The sequence below is a fragment of the Cucurbitaria berberidis genome, assembly GCF_010015615.1.
Source record: "Cucurbitaria berberidis CBS 394.84 unplaced genomic scaffold K460scaffold_3, whole genome shotgun sequence".
Classification (NCBI taxonomy): Eukaryota; Fungi; Ascomycota; class Dothideomycetes; order Pleosporales; family Cucurbitariaceae; genus Cucurbitaria; species Cucurbitaria berberidis.
This window is the reverse complement of record NW_024468937.1, coordinates 3,899,088-3,913,544: the sequence shown is the minus strand read 5'-3', so window position 1 is coordinate 3,913,544 and position 14,457 is coordinate 3,899,088. Positions and strand designations below refer to the sequence as shown.

The following is a 14,457-nucleotide window of genomic DNA, read 5'->3' as shown; positions in this document are numbered from 1 at the left end:
ATCATCTTCTGCTTGTCTTGCATCGTTTGTACTTGCCGAAACATATTGACCCGCCCCAGATGCTGATATGTGACTTGATGATCTGGTCCTTCGACGTCGGTCCCACCGTATACATCCCACGCTTTCACCGACGTACCCAAGCTTTCTTAGCAACTCGCAAGGGAAAGATCTAAGACCGTCGGCATTGCTTACGGCGCTTTTACGCAGTGCCTCGCAATTCACGCCCCCAAAAATCGGGAGCCGTAACGATGCAGATTCGAGCAGAAGAAACCCACATGGCATGGACGCGCTAGTGTTCAGATAGAGGTCTTGAAGGTATATGACCGTGTAACAACAGTGAAGCAAGCACCCTGTGTGTCAAAGAAGCAGCCCCGTGGCTCAGACACTGCTCTTACTGCCAGACAACCCAAGGGAATCTAGTCCTAGTGACCCCGGCGCAACCTATGTGCCACGATGCTGCATCGTCATACTCATACTCCGATGATATATTCATGGGTGTAGCACCGCTGGCTTGACACAGTATGAGCTTGTCGCATCGAGGGGCAAGTGGTGGAGGACAGTGCGCCTGAGAAGGAAGGTGGACTATACGGCTGTCGAGGAGTTAATGATTTTCGAGTTTTGGAACCAAGTAGCAGTAGAAGCAGAACACAACGTACTGTCTGTACTTCAAACCGGTCAAGATACCGGACAGTCTTGCAGATATGCGCATCCTTTTCTCTGCATTACGTTCATCATATGTCAGTGGACCCACGCTAAGGCCGTACATATACTACCAGGAGCGCCTCGAGTTTTTTTACAGTTGCGTGTACATTGACGGGGACGGGTTGCTCTTCGTAAAATCCCAGGAATACAATGCACCGTAATTCTAGCTTGTTGCTTGCATCTCAATAAATGCATCACTGAGAACACAGCACATACTGTGGGGACTGCCGATGATGACGTTGATGCACTTTCAATCTATCCTCCACATCCGTGCTGTAGCGCCGTTGCACGCTGCGGTATCAAGGATGGTGGAGAGTTGGTGATCGTGATCGTTGGGCGGTCAATTATCCTTGACATTTGCTATGGCGCAGGTGGCTGTGTCAGAGCTTGACCAACGAGAAGTCGGGTTGCTGACTGTAGCCGCACCGTTTGGTCCTAGTTCACTCGACGCTGACCGCATCTCGAATGTACTGCCATACCACGGCTTCTTCCTCCACATCTCCGACTGACCCCAATCTTCACGATTACTGACCGCCAGTTTCAGTGCTTGCTTCCGCTATGCCCCTATGGTGGCGCCTCGTCTACATCTCATTCGTTAAGTATTCCACAGCCACACATTTGGAGACAGGCCCTTCGATGGTGCAAGGCTGCTTTTGAAGATGCCTCCTTCGGGCGGCATAGCTGAGTTCTGTCTCACGGTGCTCTTTCCCTTCGTGAGCATTGACAGGGCTGGCGCTCCGCTAGCCTGCAGCGTGCTGCAGGTCCGTGGATGATGAATGATGTCAAGATGGAAGCCTACAAGAAGGCAGAAAGAGCCGGAGGCTGAAGCACTGCCACTTTGTTAATTAGGCTCGGAGAAGAAGTTGCCAAGGAGCATTCTTCGATCGAACACGGTGAATGCTATTCTGCAGCCCAGTGATAGGGCCACGACAGTACGGCCGTTCCGAGAAAGCCTGCCGGTCCAACGGTACCGATCCATGCAGGTACTTCTTTTGTGAACTCATGCTCCTTGACCGGGAGCTGCATGGCTTTCTTCCTACATGCTGGCGCTCCAATCACTTCAGCCGGTCGTTAGTGTCATTCACCACCTACCACGTCTAACGGAATGCCCTACAGACTACGGAACTATTAGCTCACTGCAGCCCACTAGCTGGGGAGCTTCTTCGACCCTGCGGGACCTCATAGGCCAGGCCCACAAGTTTACTTCACGGATGGACCGAGCTGGGATATATCGGGCTACGATTTTAGGCGTATTAGGCCTATCCCTTGCCGGCTTACTAGACCATAGAATGTCTTGGTATCTTGCGTCGATGCCTAACTCCACTCTCAGCCTTAGTCGTTATCCGTTCGAGTCCTAGTCCGCCATACGATTATTAAAAAAAAACCAATCACGGGCGTCATGACCCTGAAACAAAGGGTCTGTAACTGTTTGACTCAAGCATGTCGACGTTATGTTCGCCTATTACCGATACCAAGCACTCCACTGTGCGGCTGATCGATTGGTCCCAAACCCATAATATGACACTATGAATACCTTCCTATACCCTCCAAATTAGACTCATACCGCACCACAGACTACTCAGTCAACATTTCGGCTCTCCTACCAGACGCTCCAAAGTTCTTCGGTACTTGAACAGTCAGTCATCAGGCGCTAGTTCAACACATATACGCGACTCTCTTCCACCTAAAGTCAACTTCTCCAACTCAGGCCCGGTGCCAGATCTCTCATTGAGTTATGACACATCCCCAAGCGCGGCGATATCCTTAAAAGTACCCAAGAACGCCAACTTCTCTCCGGAAACGGCATCCCAAAATTTTGGCTTCAGGCATATCTTCATCCGGCATCGTTAGGGTGGTCAAACTTAGCCTACCCTCTATCTATCGTAAAGTAATCCGGAAATGTATCAAGATCAGCAATCTGGTTCCCAGCGGTGGAATTCGGCCGAGGGCGAATCTCCGGACACCGACAGAGAAGCCCGGAGCACGAAATCAGATGAGTGGTCAGACATCAAAGACCCAAGCGAGCGTAGGAAGATTCAAAATAAACTGGCGCAGCGAAGATTCCGTAAGTAGGGTTGGACAGACGGGATTTTCGATCATCATCTAACAGATGCGTAGGGGACAAAGTCAAGGAACAGAAAGAAGAGGCCGAACGCGAAGAGGAGAATCGACGCCGCGCAGGAAGCTCATACGCGTCTCCAGAGCCGGAGACCATGGACAATAACCAAACCCTTTCTGGGCTCCCTTGGGGAGGGATATCGATGAAACACATTGTCGAGACAGGGAAGAACAAAGAACAGAACTCGCAACAAAGTTCGCAGGACAACTCTGTGCAAGGAAGCTCTTCTCATACGGGAGGAAGGTGAGAACTCCGTGTGAGTCCGTCGCCCGTATCTACTTGCGTTGACTAACGTTGATCAGGCTTGGACTCCGCCTCACCGACCGTTTTGCCAGAGGGAACCCAGCTCTAAAACACTTCAGATACTTCCCATACCGCTACGCAGGGCAAGCACAACGATAGTCCAGTGACGCACACACCTTCGGAGCGTCTCCTTTTCACTCAATCTACCCGAAAGATGCAGGCATCTTTCTCCCCAGCTTACGGCCGCGCCGTAAACCATATCGTGGAATGGGGGGGTCACAAGGTCATGAAATTTCGAGAGCCTTTATCTTTCTAGAATGCAGCCCTTCGTGCTGATAGATCTTACTTGCTGTATCTTATGGGGCTGTTGGCCCCACGAATTATATATTTTACATCATCTCGGCGGCTATACCGTTTCTCTTAGTGGTCGACTTGGAGTGCAATCATGCAATGCGGAAAAAGCCCGCCCCGCCCGACGACGCATCGTGTTCTCTGAACACGCCGTATTTGTTTTGGGCGTAGGGGCTCTGTCGTCGACGCCGAAGGGTTTCTTCGTACTTCGGAACGTAAGCTCTGCTGAGGGCGGCGCACACCCAAGTCAGCGAATGGTCGTTGTCTAATCGTCAAAGTCCGGCGTCTTCAAGTTTGATTCATCGGGACCGGCTTCTCCATGGGTTTATTATTGGAATACTGTGTGGGCGCAGTGCTCACAATTTTGGGGCCGATCTAGAATGACACTTGCTTCGGCAGGTCTACAATATGCGGCCCAAGGCGTCCTTGGTGGAGGTGATGTTGTCAACGGGTGCCACGCATGATATACAGCGATGTTATCAGAAGTTCCCCAAAAGCTGTGCTACTCTTTTCGGGCCAGTCAGCCTCATAAGGTTTTGGGGTTCGATTATCGACTGGTGGTTGCAGGGTTTACTTTTTGGCTGAGGTCGGGACGCCGCGAGGCTGAGCAAGCTCTGCCAATGTTCAACGTCTACTTTGATCAATCGTCTGAGTCGGACATGCCGTTGGTAACGACGTATACGACTTTTGCGCATACGGGTTCATCGTGTGTGTGCCACTGATCCAAACCTTGTCAAATTGTCGCCTAATCGCCCGTGCCGGGTAATTAAGGCACAATAGATTACGGCTCACACTGCAGCTTCGATCACGAGCCTCGCCGCAGCTGCGGTGACGCGAACGCCGCGCATTGCATTATCACCCCCAATTCAGCAAAACGCCGTCATGCGACAGCTGCATTGGACCATTTAGCGGCCTTGACATGTACACAGCACGGCGGTAAACGACGTTAATCTTCTGGAGACGGGCGAAGCTAAGTGTTGAATGGCCCCTAATTTAGCCGTGTACGGTTACAACAACACCAGAGACTCCGCTAGTGATGTACTACCATTGGTGCACAAATTGAGAAAGATGTTGGATAAGTCGAAATTATGACCGATGTACTTGCTGAAAGCAGCATGTCCAACGCAGTTCAAAGACCAAACCCATATGGCGTTGCGGCTCACGCCGCTTCAGCATGTCTCCCTGCTCCCGTCTTCTTGCATCAGCTAGGCAGAACTGCGGCGTCGAGAAACGTCCTAAACCGCTTCGGTTCATTTCCGAACAGCCACATCCGCTTTATACGCTCCATCGCTCTACGGCACGGAAGGCTTTTTCTTAAGCGCCCTCTGTAAGATGGAAGACTTGCCTTACACACTTCGATGAATCAGGTAACCATGTGGCGTGGAGTTGGTGGAGCAGGCTTGATATATAGCTCCTCAGTGCACGATGGGACCATGTTGAACTACCAGCAGTTCGCAGTGCCTTTATGTCATTAGAGCAGTTCTCAAAGCTTTCTCTGGGGGATGCTATGGTTACGACGCGAGCTGGGACCGCAAAGGCGGCGAGAGCCAGTAGGTCGCTGCAGGATCCTGACCACGATCATCCGCTTCCGTCCATCGAATCGTCGCCGCCCGTTTCGCCCACGCCTTCTCTTGTTATATCGACCAACAACCTGCAGTACAATGTCTCGGCTTTCGACAGCGACTTGCGTAGGCGGGCCAAGAGGGGGCTAGAAGAGAATGAGATTAGGATGAAGTACTGTGCGGTCTCCGACGATGAGCACAGTCCAGAAGGAACAAAGTACTTCTATATCGACGATGACATTACCGTAGCTATGGGTGGAAAGCTGCGACGACCGAGGTGTACGTGCGGAGCCAACGAAGGAGGGATTGCTTGTAAAGTATGGTCCATGATTTCCTCCTCTTACGTTCTTGACTAAAGCAATCTCAACAGCACATATATTGGGTAGGCGACCAGATCATGTCGACGGTCCCAGAGAGCATCCAGGAGCAGCCTCTTGAGCTATCCCCGGATGGCTCCATGATCCAAGACGTGAAGCCAGCAGAGATCCTCGACGACAAAAGCCTGGCCTCGATTGCCACCGATTTGAAATGGGTGATGCGGGACGAGGACCTCCCCGAAGACGACGACGACACGCGCGATGCAGTCATCACCATGCTCTCCGTCTTTGAACCGCAAGACGCGCTACCGGGAGAGTTCAAATACCCCGAGTCGCCACTGACGTCTGAACGGTCGAAGAAATACCAGGAGTTTGCCGATCTATTCACTCAATACGCAACCCGAGACCCGGGCCTGTATCTGCAAGTGCGCAAGATCATCGACCCAGACTTCCAGACCCGCGTATTCTTCGAGAAGATTGACACGCGTGTGAACTTGACCTTCAACGCCTTGGACGAGTACATTACCCATGGACCTACCAATGCCTCCCCCGAGGCGCTCAGATTCGACATCCCCAGCTGCGCCAAGAAGCTCCGGGCGCTCGTCAAGGCCATTGCAGACTTCTACCAGGAGCAAATTGACGACGAGCGAGATGCGCGGGACGTGGCCGTCAGAGCAGCAGCAGCGCTCGTGACGATTCTCGACCGCGTCACAGACCGCAACGTCAACGCCTACGCGGACATCACGTGGGGGATGGAAGCCCCGTCCGACGCAGCGGAGACGAATCTCTTCATCGCGTTGGTCGAGGGAACGGCGGCGGGTGGGGCGGCGCCGTTTGTCCTCAGTGCGCTCATGGCGCTGCCGCAGGACGATGTGCATCGGAACCACTGGGAGACGCTCCAGAGCATCGAGCAGAAACTCGACCATCCCCATACGCCGCCCGAGTATATGACTGCGTTCCGCAAGGTTGTGTATGAAAGCCGGAAGCGTGCGGCTTCGGAGGTGCGCGAGGGCGAGTCCAAGAGGGCGATGCAGGAGTAATATTTGAAACGGCGGCGGCGACGACGACGATGGAGTGTTTATTCGGTATTCACCTCGTGCACTTTCCTTTTTTTTGATGTTGGGGTATAGTACCGTGTTTGCTTTTCCCCCTTGATTTTTGCCTGGCGCTGGCGGTGTCGTGTACTTTTTCCGTTCCTTCGTATGCTATATTTCCTTCTGCGCTTTTTCAATCCTTTTTTCTCTCTATATTCCCTTGCACGTTTGATTATGTTTCTTTCTTTCTCGCTCTCTACCTTGTCGTATACCTTTTTGGGACCCTACCCCTAGCCTGCGATGTTTCCAGACTTTCTCTTCAAGATAATTTTGTTTCCACGTGCTGTTTCTCAGCATGTGGTCACTTGTTTCGGTATGCAGTGGCAGGAACGAGGTTGTGTCTTTCCTTGAGCTCTTTCCTAGACTAGTGTCTCAGCCTTCAATGCCTACATGCTTAGTTTTTCGGGGTTTCGTCGCTTCCAAGCCTATGTAATTGCGACGTAAGAACCATGAGATGCCTATCGCGAGATATGATAAGGCTGCAATTCAACCATCTTTCCTAAACGAGCGATTACGAATAGTTGGCTAGTGCTGGCTCTCGACCTCTCACGTCGTAGATGCGGAGCGAGTGTTCTCATGTGGGAGCGACAACAGAAGAGGAAGACTATCGACTAGCACGCGTGTGGGTGTTCAGCTGATGCATGGCTCCGCAAACATACATGCCAAGGCGCAAGTAAAGTTCCGGGGCACTGGGGACGGTAGGCTTAGCAATAGAACCGAGCTGCATGAAAGCGGAGCCAGGCGCAGTTGTTGGTATCTGCATGTGAGCGAGCACTGTGCGAAGGGGCCGAGGGACGAAGGCTGTGTTTGTGTGAGGTTAAATATCACTTGTCAACCAACACGGTGCTGTGTTGGACTCAACAAACCGAGTGCTGCGGTGGTTCGCGTCGGAGTGAATATCGGGCCTTTGTAATGTGGGCGACGATCGCGAGATAGTGTCGGTATGTTCAAGGGGAGCCAATCAAGGGAGGCTGCCCTGAACGTCGTACAACGACTCGGTCATTTAGTCAAGGAGCTGACCGCTCCCATGGCCGCTAGTTCCATGAGCGCAGGACGACGACTTGGTACTCGCACTGATAACATGGCGGAGTTGGCATGCGGAGAAGGGACATGGGCTGTGCATAATTTGTTATGCTTCCACCTCATCAGCTTAGAAGAGGAACAGTTACAGACTGCTAATAATCTGGGGCTGTAAGCCGTATCTGAGACACCGTCTGCAGTTCCAACAAGGTGACTCCGCGGCCTCGGGTGGAATTGCCATTGAACCTGATACGCAACTCCATGCCACGATGGTGTGGACCAAAGGGGCTGCATGCAGCGTACAGATACGATGACGAACGGGGACCGCGCCAGCCAGAGTCCAAGACCAAACAGAAGAAAGTTGATGACAGGGCCTCAACCTCTACTAGCTATCTATGCCATATACAGCTGCGGGCCCTGGACTAGGTGCGCATGTGTGTGGACACGAGGCAATATTCTTCATGTGCTGCACTAAAGATGGTCGTCCTGAGCTTGTGCGAGCTTGTGCAAGCTACTATAACTGACCTGGGCACCATCATCATGGCCATGGTTGGCTTTTTGGCACAGGAGGTGGGCCGACGCTGGCTCGACTGCGGGGGGGAAGGGGGGGAGGAGGGGAGGACAGCGGCTAGCCTCGAGGTTCCCTTCCCCTGATTGGCCATACAGAAGGAGCGGACCCACGTCCCTTCTCCACTTGGCGCCTGCTTTGTTCCTTCCCATGGTGAATTGCGGGGAAGGCGCGCTAGGCCATATCGGACCCTAGCCCGCCACAAGAGCCCTGGAGAGGCCCAATGTGATCCACTCGTTGGGAAGCGGGCGAGCCTATACCAATGCGTCTTCTATATTATTATCATTCCGTCCACATCATTCCTCCTTCTTTCCAACTCCAAACCTCAAACGCCCTGCCTCCGTCTGCTGTGTCACTCGCGTCTCCTGTCACTCACGACACCCTCTCGCCATCGCACCTGCACTGTGAAACGAGCCTCGCTTATCACGCCATCCATCCCCCCCGCTGACGTACGGGCCTCCCTAGCCCCCCAGCTAAAGGGACCCTGTCGGCCACAGATCAGATCAATACCTCGCACCCCTCCTTGCTCTCCTTCGACGCACTTCGCTCTACTCTACACACACACACTCCAAACTGCAACAATCCAAGCCTGCCAACACAACGTCGAAACCGAACACCCCGCCCACACCACACTCACAATGTCCAGCGGCAACAACTCACCACCCCTCCATTCACCAGGCGCTACAGACCGCCGACGTGCCTCAGTCACGGGCCAGACGTTCCAGGACCTGTTTGGCAGTCGCTCGAACAGCTATGTAGGCCAGCAGGCTGGCTCGCAGCCCTACACAGGCCCCATCGCCACAGCTGCTGTCAACGCCCAGCGACGGCGCCTCTCCCTCACCACCATTGGCCTCGCCGCCTCACCTGGCCAGACGTCGCCCTTTCTGCAGAACCCGCGCACCCGCACCGAAAGCATCTCGAGCGCCAATTCCGGCTCCGTCGACGAGAGCCCCTTCGAGGACGACTACGCTCCTTCCACATCTGCCCCGGGCAGCAACCCAGCGACGCCCTTTGCTCGCCGACTCAGCTTTGGTGCTCGTGCACTGCGGGATGTTAGGCAGAATAGCGGGAGCGTTGGGAACCCAAATGGTAGACCCTCCATCCATAAAGCTTCCTCTCCCCCGACTGGTCGAGGTCGAGGTCTGTCTTCATTGTCGCATTCTCTGCCCTCTTCCTCGTCGCTTCTCCACCCTTTGTCTCCTTCTGGCAGTGCCAGGAGATCCATCTCCATTTCACACATATGGCCGCCCACCATTGCAGAGAACGGCGCAGAACATGCTGAGAGTTTCTTTGGGGACTATTCGCTAACGTCGTCCTCAACAGGCGAAGGTTATAACTTTGCGGAGAACCTCCGCAACCGTGCTGAGCGGGGCTCCATGTCCGGTCCACCTCCTATGCTGAGCCCCGGCGGCACTGCTCATCAACGAGCCAAGAGTGTTACCATTATGGAGCCTCCTGCCCGCGAAATGCCCAAGCAGCCGAAAGTCCCTGATGCTATGCAAGAGCGAATCCTAAAGGGCGATTTCTACATGGATTAGAGGGGCAAGTACTTGGCCACACTTCATCATCTCCGGTAGGCAACTTCGCCGCACTCTGTGACTGTGCGGTGGCTAATCATCCATCTGTCCACAGGACCATCTATGGAACAGATGTACCGTCAGAGCACTGCATGATTATGTACGACTAGCGATTCATCCGCGTTACCGACCGTATTTTGCGCTTCAAACTTACTTCCTTTGGGTATATCGTCGCTCGCGGATTCGAGCGACGGACGACTGCAATGATCATTGTTTCAACCGCATGTCTACCGGATTTGACTTACCATGTCCGACAACGGCGGACCGTTGACTCTAGGCTATGAAACTTACTTCGACTACACGGCGTATTCAGCTGTTTACCTTGTATTACTTCCACTGCGTTCAGTCGTACTTCCAGGGTATAGGAAGCCAGCCTCTGGACTTTACCATTCCGTTCACTTGACGCACATTCATTCCTCGGGTTTTATCATCCGACTGAGACTGAAAAACAATATCCAAGTTTCCTGGACTCTACATGATACAACATTCTCGCTTTTCCAATTACAGAAGCTTCCAGGTCATGTATACCGCCCCAATACGGCTCGGGGTCGCTGTTTCTACTTTAACAGGCGTTTGGGTATTCTACAAGAAAGGGGGTGGGACCAAATTGCTACGCTACACGATGAAGGGGTCTTCCGTGCGGCAGGTGTTTTGGCGTCTACGGGATGGTTACGCAAACGGGAGGATACAGATTGCTTGTCTAAGGCCTCACGAGAATCCAAGATGCTAGGGCGGGTACATGATATCAGCCAATATCAACACTTGTTCAGATCTTTGCCTTTACCTAGGAATGCAAATTGTGATGTGCTCTCCTTGCATAGTCCCAAGCACTGTCCCCTAATCGCGTGCGTCGGCTGTCCCCGCTTTCGCGTTTCAGGTAACGTTATGTGGGGATAAGGCTGTCGATCTCACACGTATTCGATGAGTTGGCGGACTTTTGTGCGCGGCCGAATGTTTCAGAAGTAGGGATTGGAATGCACTTGAACACAATGCCGGACTTCAACCCCTACTTTAGCGTAAGAGATGTACATTAACTCATCTATAGTGGAGTAAGATAGACATCCATCACGTTGGCATAGTCAAACTTTGGGAAACCATCGAGTTATAGTCAACAAATCGACAAAGATGTAACCGCCCATCCATCCAATAATGATGCCATTCGGCGACGCGCTCAAATACTCAGTAATAAAATAAATAATAAAATGCTAACCCGATTTGTTCCGAATGTGAATCCCTTTCGCTCTCAATGCCATGGTATCGTGCCCGAAAGAGTGACGCCCGTAAATGCTGCGAGTGAAAAAAAAAGCTGTCCCAAAAGTCCCATTTTGATGATGCCGCTAAAATAAAAACTCTGAATCGTTGATCATGTTCGCTCGTCAAGGTACACACGCCCCTCCATGCCAAAAAGAAAAAGAGAAAAAAAAAGCAAAGCAAAGCAACGCCAGTGTTTAATATAAAAAAAAAGGGGGGGAGAGCCACGGATAATTGCTCTTGGCAACTTCGTCAGATGATTCTATCAATGCAGTCTTGCTAGCCGAATCATGCACTCCTAGATGAGCGGGCCGGCCATCATAGGACTCATGCCCCTTGTATTGACATTCAGCGGTGATTCGTACCCGTTCTGCGCACCGTTCAAGGACCCTTGCCTCGGACGATAGTAGTTGTTGGTGTATGCCGTCACAGGCGACGTGTATGTTCCCTGTGACGGTGGCAGAACCCCAGGTGGAGGCGCGTTGAGTATGTTGCGGTTGCTACGACGTCGACCGAGAACGGGAGATGTCGGAGCACCCTGCGTTGTGCCCGTGGAATTGACGGATTGCATCGACTCGTTCGAGTTGCTCCTCACATGCTGTGATGTCGGTGGTGCTGGACCAACGTTGGTGGCACCTGGAGAATTGACTGGACGCTGAAATCCTGGGGTAAACGGGTTGGTGCGTGCTGGTGGATTCCCTGGCTGGACGAGTGCTCGTCTTCTCGTTTCAATGAGCTCACGAGCACGGGTATCGCGCTCGTCTTGCGACAATCTTATAGGGCGAGCTGCTGGTTGACTAGGTGCCTGCACGTTTTGGCCTGGGGATGGGGGTGGTCGAGCATGTTCACTGGCGCGGAGCGTCCGAGTGGAGGATTGATTGTTGAGCTGACGCCTCGAAGGCTGCGGTCGTAGCTGGATTCGAGAAGGTTGAGTTCTCATTCCTTGTGGCGGATTACCGACATTTTGGATATTAGCTCGAGAGCTGACGGGCCTCAAAGTAGCCGTCGAAGATTGTTCTCTCAAAACCTGTCGCGAACTACGACTTCGGATGCCCCGCGCTTGAACGAATGCGGCCCAAGGGTTACCGCGTGCTTGAAAAGGCGGTAGGGCAGAGCCTTGCACGTGTAATCCCATGTTGGCATGGGGAAAGGAAGTACTCACTGGCGAGAACCCTGCCGAGTTCCGCCTACCTGCTGCTGAAGAAGGGCGAGCGCTAACGCGGCTCTCAGGGCGATCTATCATATCCAAGGCGGCGGCTGATTGCGTCTGCGCTATGGTATCGATGGAATGCTGCGAAGAAGACGCTGAGGTGCCAGGGGTTAAGATTATAGAAGCATTGCTATTGGAGCTAACCGATGGTGCACGATCGAATCGGTTCATGTTGCTCAAGTTGGTTGCAGGCAGAGCAGGAGACATCGCACTACGTCGAGGCGGCGAGACCGGCATTCGCGAGGCAGGCCCCATGTTTGAAGTATTGTCCATTAGGGGTGTTCGTAAGCGCGTAGGATTGGGAGGCTGAAAGGGCGAGAAGCCCTGTGCGGGACTTGGCCGGTTCCTATTCCTGGTTCTCGGACGCGCGACTGGCGTGATAGATCGGGGCTCTACATCTATCAGAGCGCCTGCCATCTGGTGCTGCTGGAGGGCTTGTTGATGAGCAGCAAACATCCAGCTAATGCGTGGGTCGTACTCTCGGCGTTGCGTACGCGGAGCGCCCCGTCCGGTGCCCGGCTGCGAGTTGTCTGAGTTGTCGTCTGTGTCCAAGTCGTTCACTGCGTGGCCCTGCGTGGGCCCGCGGTTGGTGAAGTAAGCGGTAGGATGTGAAAAAGCGGCGGGATTGCGCATTTGTGCCTGTGAGCGGCGCGTTCGTAGAGCGTTCATGGCCCTGATATCAATGTCGCCATCTTGGTCAGAGTCATCGTCATCTGCTTCGCCATCTTCGTAATGGACTGTCGAGGTGGAGAGATTGGAGGATCTTCGGCGGAGGCCACGGGAGGCATTCAAGACGCGCACGTTGCCGGCTCGAGAAGGTGGGCGGATAGGGGCGCTAGGCCGTGGAGGACGATCTGCAGTAGGTGTTAGAGAACCGCCCATTCGGCTTCTGTCATTTGAGTTCGCAAGCGGTTCCCACCCAACAGTCGTTCCCGTGTCACTATCATCCTCATCCTCATCCTCTTCCCCCATTTCGTCATCGTCGTGTTGTAGCATCCATCCTTCTTCACGGAGTAGAGCCTGTGTATCCTCATCCAAGTCTTCAGTTGAGACATCTGTAGATGTTGACGAGGGAGGGCCTTGTGAAGGACTCGACCCATTCGCTCGATGTAAGACTCGTGTCTGGGCGGGATTTCTCCGCCCTCTGCGGACTGGACCCTCGTCTTCCTCGTCTTCGTCTTCCTCCTCGATGACACTTGAGATGGTCGAGGAAGTTTCGGACTCGACAACGCGACGAACTCTTCCCTGTGCACGTGCTCGACTGTTTGAAGGCCGGGGGGTCGGTCCAGGAGTGGTTGAAGTAGCACTTGGTGAAGGTGATGCATGGACTTCTCCATCATCAATGAAATCGTTCATTTCGGAGTCCTCTTCGTCCTCCTCCTCGACCGTGTCCATCTCGTCCCCGTATACGTCGGAAGCGATGCTTTGTGAGTACGAACGCCTACTGCCAGCTTCACTATGCGTCATAGGTCGCCTGCGTGCAAACGCTGCCGCGTTGGGGGGAATGCCAGCCTCTAGAAATCGGCGCATCATGAACGAGCCTTGTTCGGGAGGGTAATCTCCCCAGCCATCCATGGCCTCGTCGTAGCCATCAAAGTGCACGCCATCCATGTCCATGTCGCCATCGAGGTCTTCAGTGTCTTGTTCTGATAGTTCGTCCATGTCACTGAAGCCGGTGAAACTGTCGCCCCACGAGACCTCTCCCGTCTCGTCGAAGATGAGTCCACATTGCGTACATCCGCCGTCCTCGAGTTCCCATGTGCATATTGGACAACGGTCGACGCCGTCTTCTTGATCTCGAACCACCTGCAGTGAAGGACCACGTGCATGAAGCGGATGCAACTTGAAGCAGCCCTTGAAAAGACCGCCGGTGCGGGTATCCTTGTTTTCCTTGTCCTGTTGTACAGCGTCGGCTTCGTCCTTTAGCCATTTCTTGTGGTCTTCGATGGTCTCGCCTGGCGGAAGCAGCTCGGCTCGGGCAATGAAGACGCTGGTCATGTCGCGAATCTGACTTCACTTAGCAGGCTTAATTGCTAGTTTCGACGTTGTTTCTACTTACTACATAGGCAGGAGCAGGCAGCTCCTTGACAAGTATGCGGCAATCGGGACATGTCTTGCGGGCCTTGTTGCTGACGAACCACGTACAGAGGCACTAGATGATGTTAGAGGGTAAGAAGCGCAGCAATGGAGCATGTTACTCACAGTATAGCAGTATGTGTGCCCACACGATATTGTGTAAGGCTGGTAGAGCATGCGGTCGCAGATTTTGCAGGTGAGGTGTGAGCGTAGGCCGTCAAACTCCGACTTGAGAGACTTGAGTTGCTGTGCTGCATTAGTTGATGGTTCTTCTGTCGTATGACCATCTGGCAGTATAATGCCCAGATAAGCTCACCTCTTCGAGCCTGTTCGGCCTGGGAGCCTCCTCAGGCTTCTTCAGCATCTT

At 53.3% G+C, this 14,457-nt stretch overlaps 5 protein-coding genes across 5 annotated transcripts; all 5 read left to right on the top strand.

The window, feature by feature from the left end:
* Window positions 1-2,601: 2,601 nt before the first annotated feature.
* Window positions 2,602-3,223, top strand: K460DRAFT_282787 (uncharacterized protein; the record flags this gene model as incomplete). Its single annotated transcript, XM_040928596.1, has 3 exons — window positions 2,602-2,767; window positions 2,821-3,064; window positions 3,124-3,223. 3 exons carry the CDS (start codon window positions 2,602-2,604, stop codon window positions 3,221-3,223), a joined length of 510 nt encoding a protein of 169 aa, XP_040788510.1.
* A 1,262-nt stretch (window positions 3,224-4,485) lies between these two features.
* On the top strand, window positions 4,486-6,334 carry K460DRAFT_395479 (uncharacterized protein; the record flags this gene model as incomplete). Its single annotated transcript, XM_040936048.1, has 2 exons — window positions 4,486-5,256; window positions 5,364-6,334. The coding sequence occupies exons 1-2, from the start codon at window positions 4,881-4,883 to the stop codon at window positions 6,332-6,334; spliced, it is 1,347 nt and encodes a 448-aa protein (XP_040788509.1). The 5' UTR covers window positions 4,486-4,880.
* A 997-nt stretch (window positions 6,335-7,331) lies between these two features.
* Window positions 7,332-7,834, top strand: K460DRAFT_355685 (uncharacterized protein; the record flags this gene model as incomplete). The annotated part of the gene is made up of 2 exons (XM_040931896.1): window positions 7,332-7,579; window positions 7,609-7,834. The coding sequence occupies 2 exons, from the start codon at window positions 7,332-7,334 to the stop codon at window positions 7,832-7,834; spliced, it is 474 nt and encodes a 157-aa protein (XP_040788508.1).
* Window positions 7,835-8,614: 780 nt separating this feature from the next.
* On the top strand, window positions 8,615-9,514 carry K460DRAFT_338716 (uncharacterized protein; the record flags this gene model as incomplete). The annotated part of the gene is made up of 1 exon (XM_040931059.1): window positions 8,615-9,514. One exon carries the CDS (start codon window positions 8,615-8,617, stop codon window positions 9,512-9,514), a length of 900 nt encoding a protein of 299 aa, XP_040788507.1.
* Window positions 9,515-9,982: 468 nt separating this feature from the next.
* Window positions 9,983-10,502, top strand: K460DRAFT_366788 (uncharacterized protein). Its single transcript, XM_040933455.1, has one exon. It carries the CDS (start codon window positions 10,029-10,031, stop codon window positions 10,281-10,283), a length of 255 nt encoding a protein of 84 aa, XP_040788506.1. The 5' UTR covers window positions 9,983-10,028; the 3' UTR covers window positions 10,284-10,502.
* The last annotated feature ends 3,955 nt before the right edge of the window (window positions 10,503-14,457 follow it).